This window comes from Papaver somniferum, chromosome 2, assembly GCF_003573695.1.
Source record: "Papaver somniferum cultivar HN1 chromosome 2, ASM357369v1, whole genome shotgun sequence".
Classification (NCBI taxonomy): Eukaryota; Viridiplantae; Streptophyta; class Magnoliopsida; order Ranunculales; family Papaveraceae; genus Papaver; species Papaver somniferum.
In genome coordinates, this window is record NC_039359.1 from 138,536,884 (window position 1) to 138,550,982 (window position 14,099).

Below are 14,099 nucleotides of genomic sequence, written 5' to 3' on the forward strand. Positions count from 1 at the left end.
AGGCCAATGTTTGTAGCGGCTTAATACAGTGTGTGTTCAATCTGGACTAGGTCCCGGGGTTTTTCTGCATTTGCAGTTTCCTCGTTAACAAAACTTCTGGTGTCTATGTTATTTCTTTTCCACATTATATTTTGTTATATAATTGAAATATCACATGTTGTGCGTTTGAATCAATAAATTGGGAAATCCAACTTTTGGTTGTTGATTGAAATTGATTGATACTTGAACATTGGTCTTTGGTACCGTTCAAGTGATTTCTCTTATATTCAATTAGACTCGCAGATTTCTATTTTCTTGAGTAAGTATTGAATCAAGAAAGAGAGATATAACTCTTTGATATACTTTTATTAAGATTGAGTCTGACTGTCTAGTTGATTCTCTTAAAAGTATATTGGAGTTAGTCCATACAGATTGCTAATCGAAATATTGGGTGTGGTTGTTAGACCCCCGCTTTTTCATTTTGAATCTAAATAAGCCGGTCAACTCACATAGGGTCGAGGCTCGGTGCGCATTGAACCGAGGCTCGGGGCACTTTGAGACGATCGTGTCCAACTGACCCGGCAATGGTCAGATTTTCAAACGGCTATTTTCCCCCTATAAATATCCAACCCATTTAAACATACAACTCACACCAAAATTCAATCTTCTCTTGAATATTTCCGCTAATCATTCTTTTGAAATGTCTCATAAGGAAATTTCTCTTTTCTTTGAAGGAAAACTTGAGGTTGGTGTAAATAAAATCTGTGGTAATTTCAAAAAAATTGAAAATGGTAAAAAGGAAAGACCCGTGCAAGTTTTAGAAGTTAATCCAGCAAAATGTTTCGTTAAAAAGCAAAGAAAAGCTCCAGTTTTGAAAGTTAACAACCGAAAATCCAAAAACAAAGAAGAAACTGTTCAAGAGCTAGTTGAATGGAAGTTATGTCAAATGAAGAAAACCAGGAGGCCAAAGGTTGATATATTTTTATGATGTACTTAATTGAGTTCTTATTGTTGTCTAATTTTATAACTTGTAAAAGAAGTGGAAGTAATATTTATTAATGAAAATATATAGACTTAAGTTTTATATTAAGCGATTGGATTTGTATTTAGACTGACATATATAGTATTTAATTTCATTAACGACAACAATATCTTCAAACTACATCAAATCTAGCGACATTATCTCTATAGAGTTCACAAAATTCAAAATGCTTAAACTTTGTTCCGTTTTCTTCACTAAACTTGATTTGAGCGATGGTTTTCTGAAAACCAGAAACAACAACTTAGTTAAGATATTTAATGATGCAGTTTCTCAATAAGGACAAAGGTATTAAGATATATTTTATGTTGCAGTTTCTCAATAAGAAAATTGAGAATTACTACGGTGAACCTTCCATAAAACTTATGTATAATTTTTTACATCATTAGTGATGAATGAAAATCTTAGTTCTAGGCTTTTCCTGTTTCTTATGTATGGTTCCGCAATGCTACAAACATTTGCAACACTCTTTCCCAGAAATCATCACCGTTATCCGGAGTGCCCATATGATGTATCCAACATCGAACAAGAGTAACATCTTCTTACATATTAAAGATAGGGAGGGTCTTTATGATGTAGTGAAGAATTGATTGGGGTGGACCATTTTTAGAATGATGAAACAAGCTTCGTAAAGAAAAGGTTTGTCGTGAGCTTCTTCCCAATTATCCAGAGTTGCTTGGATCACTTCAGCTTCGGTCATACCGACAAACTTTCCTCTAACAATTTCCCTTACACGATCAATGAATGGCATGACATAACGATTAATTGAATAAAAACAAAGATACAAACCACGTGCATCACGGTTTCCGGGGTTCCCCGTTTGTGAGACGAACATTGTGAAAATCTTCTGCCAAAAAGACGCGTCTGACATGTCTTGATCGCGCAGAACATTTTCTCCCTTATGAAAAAACGTAGACTTTGCATATAGCTAAATCCTCTTCATGAGTAAATTTAGGACCACAGATTCTAGCAGACATTTTTTGAGATATTTGTGCACTAGAGATGTGGTTTTGGAGTTGTCATAGTAAGAATTTTATAGGGAGTAGAATAAAAGCCACTGGTTGATACTAGTCGTTGTTAGCTCCACTAACGCCGATCGACCCATTGTGAGACGAGAAAACGTCTCTATTGTAACGGTCATATTTATCCTTATATATATCATACATTTTCTCCATTATTTTCCAAACACAACCAAAAACATTCTCATCTGAAATCGTTTTTCCAATATTTTCTCCACATTCTTCATCCAACACAATGTTTTCTAAAAGCAAAGGAAAACAACTACTACGCGTGGAAGCAAAAGAGGTTTGTCCATTATGTTTCATGGATGATCATAGTCTCATGAAATTTCCTTGTATGCATTCCAAGTCTACACATGCAAGTTAGTTGTTCGGAAAACAGAATGGTCATTGAATCAGAATCAGAAAATATCAGGTATTTGCAATGTCAAGATCGTAATTGCCGTGCAGAACCACGAATGTTAACTGATATTATTAAGGATCAAGAAGACCAAAAGTTGGCAGCATCTCGGAGAAACTTGAAGTTTAAAGTCAGGTTGAAGAAGCCACAACCCGATCACTACGGAGAAGTAGAGTTTACAAAAGAGATGATTAGTGAATTCTCAAGCCCTAGTTGCAATTCTTTTATGCGTTTGCACACTTCTACAGAAGAAGACACATATGGAAAGCAATTCTGGGAATGTCCTTCGTATTTTAAGTTGGAGTGGATTATTTAAGTATTTCACCATTGTAATGTTGACATCAACTTATGTTTATGTCAAACAACATTAGATTTCATTAAACTTACATTAGCCTCACATTAACTTTGACTAAACATTACATTAAACTTAATTACTACTAAATCATAGAAAGTAAGGAATAAAACATCCTCATTCATTGAGCGGCTGAAGGAGCGACTTGTGGTGCGGCTGGAGGAGCATCTAGAGTGTAGAAGGGGTTGAACTCGAGAAGAGCTCTAAGGATGTTAGTACAAGCTAAGTACGGAAAAGGTCTCCCGTTAACTTGTTGTCACATCGCTCTAGCTCTTTGGATTAATTCATCTTCAGTTTCACCTTTAATCCTATTTTGGTTTACTTGTGTTACCATGACAAGAAATTGGTGGACGAAATGAGAAAGTATTTGAAAACGATGACTCACTCTGTTAACGTTATGGCCTCTCAGGTTCCCCGTTTCTGCAGAGAACATTGCAAAAACTTGTTGCCAGAAAGTCGCTTGCGTAAAATTCATAACATCGTGGATATCGTTTCTTGTTTGAGTAACATAAGTTGTGCAAATTGCTAAATCTTCTTCTAAAGCAAACCTAGAACCACGAACTCGGTCAGCCATTTTTTGAGACTAAATGATGAAAGATTGAAGTGAAATTATGAAGAATTTGTAAGTGTAGAAGGTGGAGAGTGGGTGATTTTAGTGTGGAAATCAACTCAATTTATAGGGGGAATTCATAGCCATTGGATGTAACTGGTCATTGTCGGGGAAGCAAGAACCGACCGACTCAGTATGGGATGACACTCGGCGTTGTTTGAGACGATACTCGACTCAGTATCCCCCTACTGGAGTTGCTCTTACCATTCTAATGGTACACTTAGGGGTGTGCAACGGACGGTTGCGGATTAGGGGTCACCCGCAACCGAACCGTCAAAGTTGCGGATTTGAAAAATTGAACCGTGACCGGCCCAATCATCCGCGGATTTAACCTTTGCGGATCCGCGGATTGTACGGGTCGGTTGCAGATTAACCGCGGATTTCACTCTTGGAATTTAAAAAGATGACACAACATTATAGCCAAACTTCGCATAGCAATCTCCAACATGCAAGATTGAATAAGCGTGGAGAACTGGCATTTATGGCCCATTAATCATGCATTATGCATGTTCAGAACTTGTCTAGCTGCATGGGCCAGGGACGTCCAACCAACTAGCTAACTGACGAGTGACGTCCAGTTAATTTGGTAGTTGCCTAGTTGGTACACTTATTATTTTATTAATATACATAGCTGGGCTTAGTGACCAACTCGGGCTTATGGCTAGCAAAGCTGGGTTTCTGCGGTGCGGGTGAATCCGCGGTTTTCAATATTCAACCGCACCCAAACCGCTAAAACGTGCGGATTTGGGAACCCCATCCGTGTCCGGCCCATACGTTTTGCGGTTTGGGTGAAATCCGCAATTTTGCGGACAGATACGGGTCAAATCCGCGGTTCCGGTTTTTATGCTCACCCCTAGGTACACTGCTAACAGCAACATTGTTATTTTTGTGCTTTCTCAAAAGTAGGAATTACCAATAGGTACCATTATAGTGTTCTTAGTTAGTGGCAGGTCCATCCATTAAAGCCCACTAATCAGTGGTCCATAATTAAGAGAAAACATGAAAATGGACCAAATTTTTTAAGCCCAGGTCCTGTACACGTGCGGGACAAATTGTACGAAATTTCTAAATACCTAAACTACCCTTCCAATCCTATATATATTAAAGCAGTCTATTTCAAAGTTTCTAAAAAAAAATTCAGCCGATTATTCTTGGGAAAATTCTGCTCTCTTTCTTCTTCTGGATTTGGGACTAGGGTTTCTGAAGATTTCTTCTGCGATTTTTAACAGGTATGTTGCTTAATCTTTTCATTTTCTTCTTTCTTCTACAGTTTAATGGAGATAGGTTGTGTTCTGTTTTTTTTTTTTATGATTCTTGTTCGTTTTTATTCAGTTATTTGGTTAGATTGTTAAGTTTTTAGTTTATTTTAGCTTTCGATTTGATTATCTTTCTGTTTTCTTTTCAAAATCAGTTTTGTTTTCACTTTCAGATCGTATTATCCAGCAGTACATATATGACATACTCATTGTTTCTGCTACAGTTTTTGAATCATTATAAGATTTGAATTTTGGATCATGGAGATCGGTTGTGTTCTGTTTGTTTTTTATGAATCTTGTTCGTATTTATTCAGTTATTTGGTTAGATTGTTAAGTTTTTAGCTTATTTTAGTTCGATTTGATTATATTTTGTTTTCTTTTCAAAATCAGGTTTGTTTTCACTTTCAGATCGTATTATCCAGCAGTACATATATGACATACTCATTGTTTATGCTCTTGGATTCTGTTTCTTGCATAGATCTTTCACTTTTTTAGTTTGACCCATCAGTACGTATGTGAAATACCGTATTACGTGCTTCGATTCTGCTGTTTCTCCTAGATTCTTAATTATTCTTTGTCATGCAGTTGATTTTGTAGTTCATGAATCTGCAGTACATATATGGCATACTCATAGAAACTGCTCTTAGAATCTGTTTCTTGCATAGATCATGGAGATCGGTTGTGTTCTGTTTGTTTTTTATGAATCTTGTTCGTATTTATTCAGTTATTTGGTTAGATTGTTAAGTTTTTAGCTTATTTTAGTTCGATTTGATTATATTTCTGTTTTCTTTTCAAAATCAGGTTTGTTTTCACTTTCAGATCGTATTATCCAGCAGTACATATATGACATACTCATTGTTTATGCTCTTGGATTCTGTTTCTTGCATAGATCTTTCACTTTTTTTAGTTTGACCCATCAGTACGTGTGTGAAATACCGTATTACGTGCTTCGATTCTGCTGTTTCTCCTAGATTCTTAATTATTCTTTGTCATGTAGTTGATTTTGTAGTTCATGAATCTGCAATACATATATGGCATACTCATAGAAACTGCTCTTAGAATATGTTTCTTGCATAGATCTCTCACTTTTTTTAGTTTGACCCATCAGTACGTATGTGAAATACTGTATTTTAATACTGTTACATCTTTGTGACATTTGCAGGTTCAAAACATGTATGATGCAGAGTGTTCCAATCCAAATACCTATTGCTATGCATACATTTATTATAATCATCATCATTTTGCTCACCTGGTTACTTTTAAGTCTAGTATTGATGACCTGAAATTTCTTATTTGTGAAAACTGGAGAACCTTGAACCCTTCTGAGATTATCATCACTTATGTTGAGAATGGTGTCAAAGTGCATGTGATTGCTGACTTTGCTGTGTTTTTGCTCCTTTTTTAGTCTTACCCTTCAGTACTTATGTGAAATACTGTAATATGTCTTTCGATTCTCTTATTTTTCATAGATCTGTCACCTGTTGTTGTCATACTGTTGATTTGTAGTTCATGAATCTTCAGTACATATATCGCATACTGATAGGAAGTGCTCCTTGTTATGTTTAAGGAGAAGTGAAGTAGATGAAGGCATACAGTGGAGCTGCAATAATGGGTGCTGCTGTACAACAACCCAATCTTTTTACTAAAGGTTCTTCAACTTTTTTTCCCAAGTTGGGTACTACTACTGCGGATAGATTACCTTCTCAAGTTAGGAAGACCCTGAAGTACGTTCAATAATTGATAGTGAGAAGAATCGTCAGTTTAACAACTTGGAGCTCATTGCTTCAGAGAATTTTACATCTCGCGCAGTGATAGAAGCTGTGGGTTCTTGTCTCACAAACAAGTATTCAGAAGGGCTTTCTGGTAAAAGGTAAAAATGGTGCTTAATGTTGTATTTTTTCCCTGTATTTGTATTGAAATGCATTTTATCATTTCATTCTGCAATGTAGGTATTATGGTGGCAATGAGTACATTGATGAGCTAGAGACACTTTGTCAACAAAGGGCTTTGTTCATGTAACTGGCACAGGGTCTGGATCTTCCTCATGGAGGTCACTTGTCACATGGATTTATGACTCCTAAAAGACGGGTATCTGGGACTTCGATTTATTTTGAATCGATGCCCTACCGTCTTGATGAATCAACAGGTGCTGCTCTGCATTCTTATATTGTGTAATGACTATGTGGTCTATTGTTGTTCATTTATAATTCGTTGATAATTTGCATTCATTACCAAATTCACTTGCAGGCCTTATTGATTATGATATGCTTGAGAAAACTGCCACCCTCTTTCGACCAAAACTCATCATTGTTGGTGCTAGTGCTTATCCTCGTGATTTCGATTATCCTCGAATGAGAAAGGTATACACATATATTTTGATTGTCAATAGTTGTTATTCTTAGTGATCAGAGAATCAGACTAGTTAACCCATTACGCACACCTAATTCCCTTTCCTGCTATGTTTCTTGAATATTGCAGATTCTGTTGGGGCTTTTCTCATGATGGATATGGCTCACATAAGTGGTCTCGTTACTGCATCTGTACTTGCCGACCCATTTGAATACTGTGATGTTGTAACAACCACCACTCACAAGGTACACCTAGTCACATTCATGAAGTCTGCAAGACTGCAACTACTAACACCAACACAAGCATCATTTGTTTTTATTGGTTTAGGTTCAAGGGTCATGTTGTTTACTATGTCTTCTGTTTCAATTTGCAGTCATTACGAGGTCCCAGAGGTGGCATGATTTTCTTCAAGAAAGATCCTGTTCTTTGGGTTGATATGGAATCTGCGATTAACAATGCTGTTTTCCCAGGGTTACAGGTAACTAAAACTGTAGCGGTTATTTGTGATTTATCATTGGTTCAACATGATAACATTTTTTAGGTTTGTTACAGTTGTTTTTCGTGTATGAATTGACAGTACATATATGGCGTACTGATACAAAACTCTTCTAATTTTGTTTTATTTGAAGTTTTTCCAATTTTTTTGGTTCGATCCATGAGTATGTATGTATAATACTGATAGGAAGTTCTATTTGCTGTGTTTTTGCTCCTTTTTTAGTCTTACCCTTCAGTACTTATGTGAAATACTGTAATATGTCTTTCGATTCTCTTATTTTTCATAGATCTGTCACCTGTTGTTGTCATACTGTTGATTTGTAGTTCATGAATCTTCAGTACATATATCACATACTGATAGGAAGTGCTCCTTGTTATTTTTGATTCAGTACGTATATGAAATACTGAAATAGATGCTCTTTGTTACGTTTGATTCAGTACTGGAATTGGATATGGAGATGATATGGAGTTGCAATTCAGAACTTATTGCAAGAAATGACAGATTTTGAATGATAGGAACAAGAGTTGTTGTTGGTTCAGATTTGCAAGCTTGTGAAATTGGTGGTGGTCTTGATGAAGTTACAAATTGGTTGTGACGTGTGTTTGAAAGAAGGTGTGCTGCAAATGGATTTGGAGGAACATAGAAGGTTGGGTTGCTACATTGTAGGATCCTACAATGTATGTGATGTAATACGTTTTCTAATTTATTTATCATTGATTCTTACAGATTTGTACTCTACCTGGAAGCAGTGCAGCAAATATGTACTCGAATTTGTAAGCATTCAGATATATAATCGGATTTGTAAGCAGTACGACAGATATGTACTCAGATAGATATGTACTCAAATTTGTAAGCAGTGTAGCAAATATGTACTCGAATTTTTAAGCAGTGTACCAGATATGTACTCAAATTTGTAAGCAGTGTAGACACACAAGTTTGGTAGTAATGGGCATTATGGACATTTCCATGTTTTAATTAATTTTGGACCTCCGGATAAAAAAAAAATCCGGTTGGACCCTACTATAAATAACTATATGGGCCTAGGACCAAACAAGAAATTTTCCTTCTCAAAATATTGTATTGGGCTTTTGATATCCGGAGCCCAAGGATCGCCAAACAGATGTGGGTTTCAGTTTCCGGCGGCCCAATGCCAAATGGAAAGGAAAGAAGAAAAAAACGGCTTCTTTTATATCTACCATCAGTGTTAAATCGATCAGCAAACAATGAGCAATGAGCATTACGATTTCCAACACGAAAGATGATCATTACTGTAATATAATCATTACATATGAATAGCCGAATAAGAAAAGAAAATCCACCAGGACACACAGAATATTTATCTTGTCGTCCACCATCCATAAGGCTCTCCTCTCCTACAGTCATGCTGGTACTCTTTCCTTTTCCATTGTTTACTTCATACATGTGTGAATTTATTGGAAAGCCTTCATTGTCGATCTGTTTATCAGTAATGCAGATAAAACAGTAAACAATTAGCTAGCATTAGAAGGATGAGACTATGTGCGCCTGATCGGCTATTAAACCTCCCCGCTGCAAACCCCTTGTTAACCTAGGGAGAGACAAGTTCTATGTAACAAGGCGACATAGCCATTGATGGTATGTTTACAAGAGATTTAACAAACGGCAATCACTCCCAAGGGGGTAGATACTCAGAATTTGGGTACTGCTAACTTCAAATTTTCTTGGTTCCTCGTTCATCTTACCATCCTAGCTATTTTGGCCTTCAACTGATGGATTAGGTCTTTTATGAGTTTGAAGTGTTTCGAGCGAGTGTACTTCTTCGACCATTGGCTTCCAAAGTCTCACCCTTGCATTGATGAACCAGTTGGAGACCTGCAGCCCAAATTTGGGGTCCAAGGCAACTAGTTAGCTTGAAAGTTGACAGGTGATCAATGAGTGCATCATTCGTAACAAAAGAGAATACATGGTAACTATATTGGTAGGTTTCCAACTATCACCTATCCATATCCCAATCCAACTGTGAGCTACAATCAGCTGGAATAAAACGGTGAGCTAAATACTTGCATATGGGTGGTAGCTCAGACTATGTTACTGGTAAATTTCATTAGCATCAACAAGGTTGAATGTTGCACATAAATGAAGTACTTCTAGTCGAAAAACTAAGAAGAACCACTCAGCATTCAATATTGACATCAAGAGATTACAGCACCTGGCTTCTTGATAGACCGGTTTGCTTAGCCAACATTTGCTTGTCCGTATCAGTAGGGTACCTGCAAAACATTCCAACATGATTATAGAAGTGTATTCAAGATAGGAACTTGTTCTAAATTAATTGCAGCAGTTATAAGGTGTGTATGCTGTTAGAAAATACAAGGATGGCAAAGTCTCAAACACCGGTAACTACTTACGGGTGTAAAAAGTGTTCGAACAACCAAGCCCTAAGCACAGCTACAGCACGTTGTGGAAGTCCTCTTTGTGGTCGCCAAACATGATGTTCATCGATGCCAAACTCTTGAACTTGAGTATAGTTAGGAACACCTTTATGACTTGCACCGACAGTGGGAGCCAAGTTGCGTTTGGCAGCAGATCCGTCCACTAAACTTTTGTTTGAAAAACGAAGTTGGCCAGTAATCATGTTCTTCAAAAGTCTAAAGTGCTTTGACATGGCATTTAGAGAAAACCCTATGTTGGGAGCTGCATTTTCAAGGCCAGTAACAGACTCAAATGCTCCAACAACCGCCTGCACTTGCTGGTAATATTGCTTGTACCTCTGATAAACCTGAGAAATGCAACCTTAAACAAAATCACCAGACTAAAATACTTTCACTTACAACCACGACCAAAGAACTAAAACCTCATTTCCGCAATTCTTAAATTCAGAACATATCACAAACAAAATCAATATTAGGATATCTATACTATTTCCAAAATGTGGTTTGTTTTCACAGTAATTATCAACTAATCAACGCAGGCATTCAACTCAAAATGAACCTGAAAAGAGTCTCAATGATTCATGTCAATTAATCTTTTGGCTCACTCAATTAGCTCAATAGTCTCAGGTAGTACTAATTTACACAAATTTCAGACTCAAACTTAACCATATACACTCAAAAGGGTGGTAATCTCTACATTAATCATCAACTAATTATAACATTTGACACGACGAATCATTATAGACGGAATTAGCCGGTGTATGCCCACTACTCGTAACCCTCAAATTATGTCAAGCTATCTTTCTTTTCCATTGATCAAACGCACAAATTTCAGAAACATAAATTCAGATCAAACAGAAATCTATCCATTCTAGCTAGTTGCAAAATAATGTCAAGAATTCTTATACCTCATCCAAAATTGAAATTAACCTGGTTTTCCTCCAATGATGGTGCTCATCCTGATCATCACTACAGTCTAATCTATCCTCAGAAGACTCCATGAGACAACTATCTTGATCCACAAAATTAGACCTACTGTTACTACTACTACCCACATCACAAAACTCTTCTAAAAGCTGCTTAGCAGGTTTCAAAAATCTTGAACCTTTCAAAACCAAAGCATACCCTGCAAAAGGTCTAACACTAGTAGGAAGATTCTGTTGATCATGATGATGATGATGATGGTGCGTCTTTTGAGAGTTGGACAAAGATAAAGATAATCCATGTCCTAACATATCACCACCATTAAAATACTGATCAAAAACTCTGTGATGATGAGGTTGAGAAGAAGAAGTACTACAACCAAGAAACGAGTTGTTGTTGTTTGATGAGCTTGGGATTATTGTTACACCATGATAAGGCTGTTGATGATGATTATAAGATGAAGAAACAGTGGGATGCATAGTAGTATTAGTAGTATCATAAGTACCTGTAAAATTCACTAATGATGATGATGATGAACATGAAACATGATTATTACTGTTCCCAATGAAAGTTAGATGGTTTTGATCAGAGTTCGGGTTGTTGTTTTGAGAAAGAATTCTAAGTTTATCTCTTCTGCTTTGTTGTGGGATATGAAAGAGTTCAAAACCATCCGCCATTAGAGATTACACCCAGAATATTGCAGAAAGAGGTAAAATAATGGAATGAAGATTGAAAGGAAAAGGTTTTCGTATAATCTAATCATGCACTGTATGTGATATCTCTGAGAGTGATTGAACTTAACTAGTCACTATACGAATAAAGGCAAATGACAAGATAGGAATCTTCTTCTTTATTTTTTTATGAGCGGGGCACGTAGTAAAAGTAGAAACCCAATGACAAAACATGATTTGATATGACATGAAAGGCTTCTAACATGACAACCCCCACAGAGAGAGATTTACTATATATCTTCTTATCTTCTTGTACGTTTTAGCTTATTATCAAAGAGGTGGAAGACAAAATACATACAGTTGATTGCCACGTAAAATGGCACCGACTAATTTAGCTAGTGACAAGTTCACTACGTAAGCCCCTGCAATTGCCGAAGCTAAATCATTAGTAATAGTAATGAATCGTATTGGGGCTGTAAAAGAAGGCGCAATTCGGATATCAAAATTAATTGGGGATAGAGGAAAAAGACAAAAAATGGGTCTAAATATCAAATGAGGGTCACCCCTTATGTAAGTATTTTTTAAATCCTAATCTATCCTTACTAATCAGGTTTAGTGGTTAATAATAATTAGTAAAAAATTTAAATATTTGTTAAATGATTAGTATGTATTTGTATTTGTATTTGGGTGAGTGAGATGAGAGTAGAAAGATGGAAAAAAAATTTGAGAGGGAATTTTTTTTGTGAAAGTGGAGGATGATTGTGAAGAGAGAATTGTTGCTAAGAGGTTGAAAATTTGATTTTTTTTTTTGAATTGACCATTGTTGCAGCTGAAATAGCTCGGTGCCGGCATTGTATTCAACCGAAAAAACCATGACGGCATTTGTTGGAAATTTTCATAAATGTTTGCAATACAAAATTTTCTGGTTTTGATCTTCAAAACCTTTTTTTTTTAATCAGTCCACTGCCGGCACAATCAGTTAATTCTCGAGCATGCCGGTACCTATGCCGGCATAATATGTTGCTTAAATTTCTATGCTACATGATGAAAAGTATCCAGAAAATTGATTTTTTTTTTCACTTGACTACCGGCATTGATATGATGTTCTCGAGCATGCCGACATTTAGTTCCGGCATTGAATTCATCAATTCCGGCATGGTCTTCACCACTTCCGGCATGGTCTTCATCACTTCTGGCATGGTCTTCATCACTTCCGGCATGACCTTCATCACTTCCGGCATAGCTTTCATCACTTCCGGCATAGCCTTCATCATTTCCGACATGGTCTTCATCACTTCCGATATGGCCTTCATCAGTACCGGCATGGTCTTCATCACTTCCGAATGTGAAAAAAAAATCGTTTTCAAAGTGAGGAGCCGGCAGAGAAGGAGAAGAGAATTTAAAAGGGAGTGGGGAAAATTTAGAATTTGAAAGGGAATGGGGAATATTTCGGTTTCAAAGCTTTAACCGTAAAAGAGATTAATAAGAAGTGGAGATGGAAATGAGAGATATGATTTAGTTTTTTGATTTTAAGTTTTTTGATTTTTATTTTGAGGAAAGGGTACTTTAGTATTTTTTTCCCCTAAAATCACCCCTTAGCTGACACTATTGGTTGAAGGAAGTAATTCATATCCCCCAATTAGTTTTCATATCCCCAAATGCATGTTCCCGTAAAAGGGGTGAGAAATTTGGGGATTTATAGGGTCATGAAATAGTAAACGAAGTTATCTCCTATTATATTATATTTTTAAATGTCTAATATTCGTGTGAATTATGATTTTTAATTAACCTAATTATAATTAGTGATTAGATTAGACTAATCTAATGATAATTTATTGAAAATCGAAAAAGAATTGTTTTGTTTTCTTCTTTTATTTTGACGGAGAAGAATGATTTTGATGAATTTTTTTTGAAAAACTTTGAAGAAAAAATGATCAAACTCTTCGTCAAAATACTCAGTGAAACCTTATAATAAACTCCCAATAACAATTTGGTCGATTCAAATCCGTAAAAATTCAGGGAGAAATTCTGGGTTTTTTGATATGTTACGGCTGGTATAGTTTGTCGACCCAACCGTCGCAAAAACGGTTGGGAACTGATAGTGTTCCAAGCCGTATTTGTTATTTACAGCGGGAAAATAAAGAATTCCCAGCCGAAAGTGTTTTTCTGATTTTTTTTTTGGTTTTCAGAACCAATTACGGCTGGGAAAACCTAGAGAGAAGATAATAGATTCAGTTTTTTTTATTTATTATTATTTTTATGATCATGATCTTCATCATGATTTGTCTGCGAGAAGAGAACGAGAAGGAGAAGATTATAGGTTTAGGATTTTTTTATGAATAATGAAATTTAGACAAGGATATTTTTCACTTTTTCATATACCTTAGGTCCCAGATCCACATTTTGGCTACACATGCATATCATAATAAGCCCCCAAAATCTTATTGGGTTAAAGCCCCAATAACAGGATTCTTAGTAATACTATGCGAAAATGTTATTTGAACAGCTTAATAACAACAATATCGGATGAGGCACACCACATGGTGACAATTTTATTCTTCAATGCTATCCACGTTGGCAACAAAACTTTGTG

General features: G+C 36.2%; 1 protein-coding gene across 1 annotated transcript; it reads right to left on the bottom strand.

Annotated features, from left to right (window-relative positions):
- Positions 1 to 8,716: 8,716 nt before the first annotated feature.
- Positions 8,717 to 11,640, bottom strand: LOC113349252 (BEL1-like homeodomain protein 9). Its single transcript, XM_026593186.1, has 4 exons — positions 10,820 to 11,640; positions 9,888 to 10,258; positions 9,689 to 9,749; positions 8,717 to 9,351 (listed from the first exon to the last, which is right to left on the bottom strand). Exons 1-4 carry the CDS (start codon positions 11,510 to 11,512, stop codon positions 9,226 to 9,228), a joined length of 1,251 nt encoding a protein of 416 aa, XP_026448971.1. The 5' UTR covers positions 11,513 to 11,640; the 3' UTR covers positions 8,717 to 9,225.
- Positions 11,641 to 14,099: the final 2,459 nt, after the last annotated feature.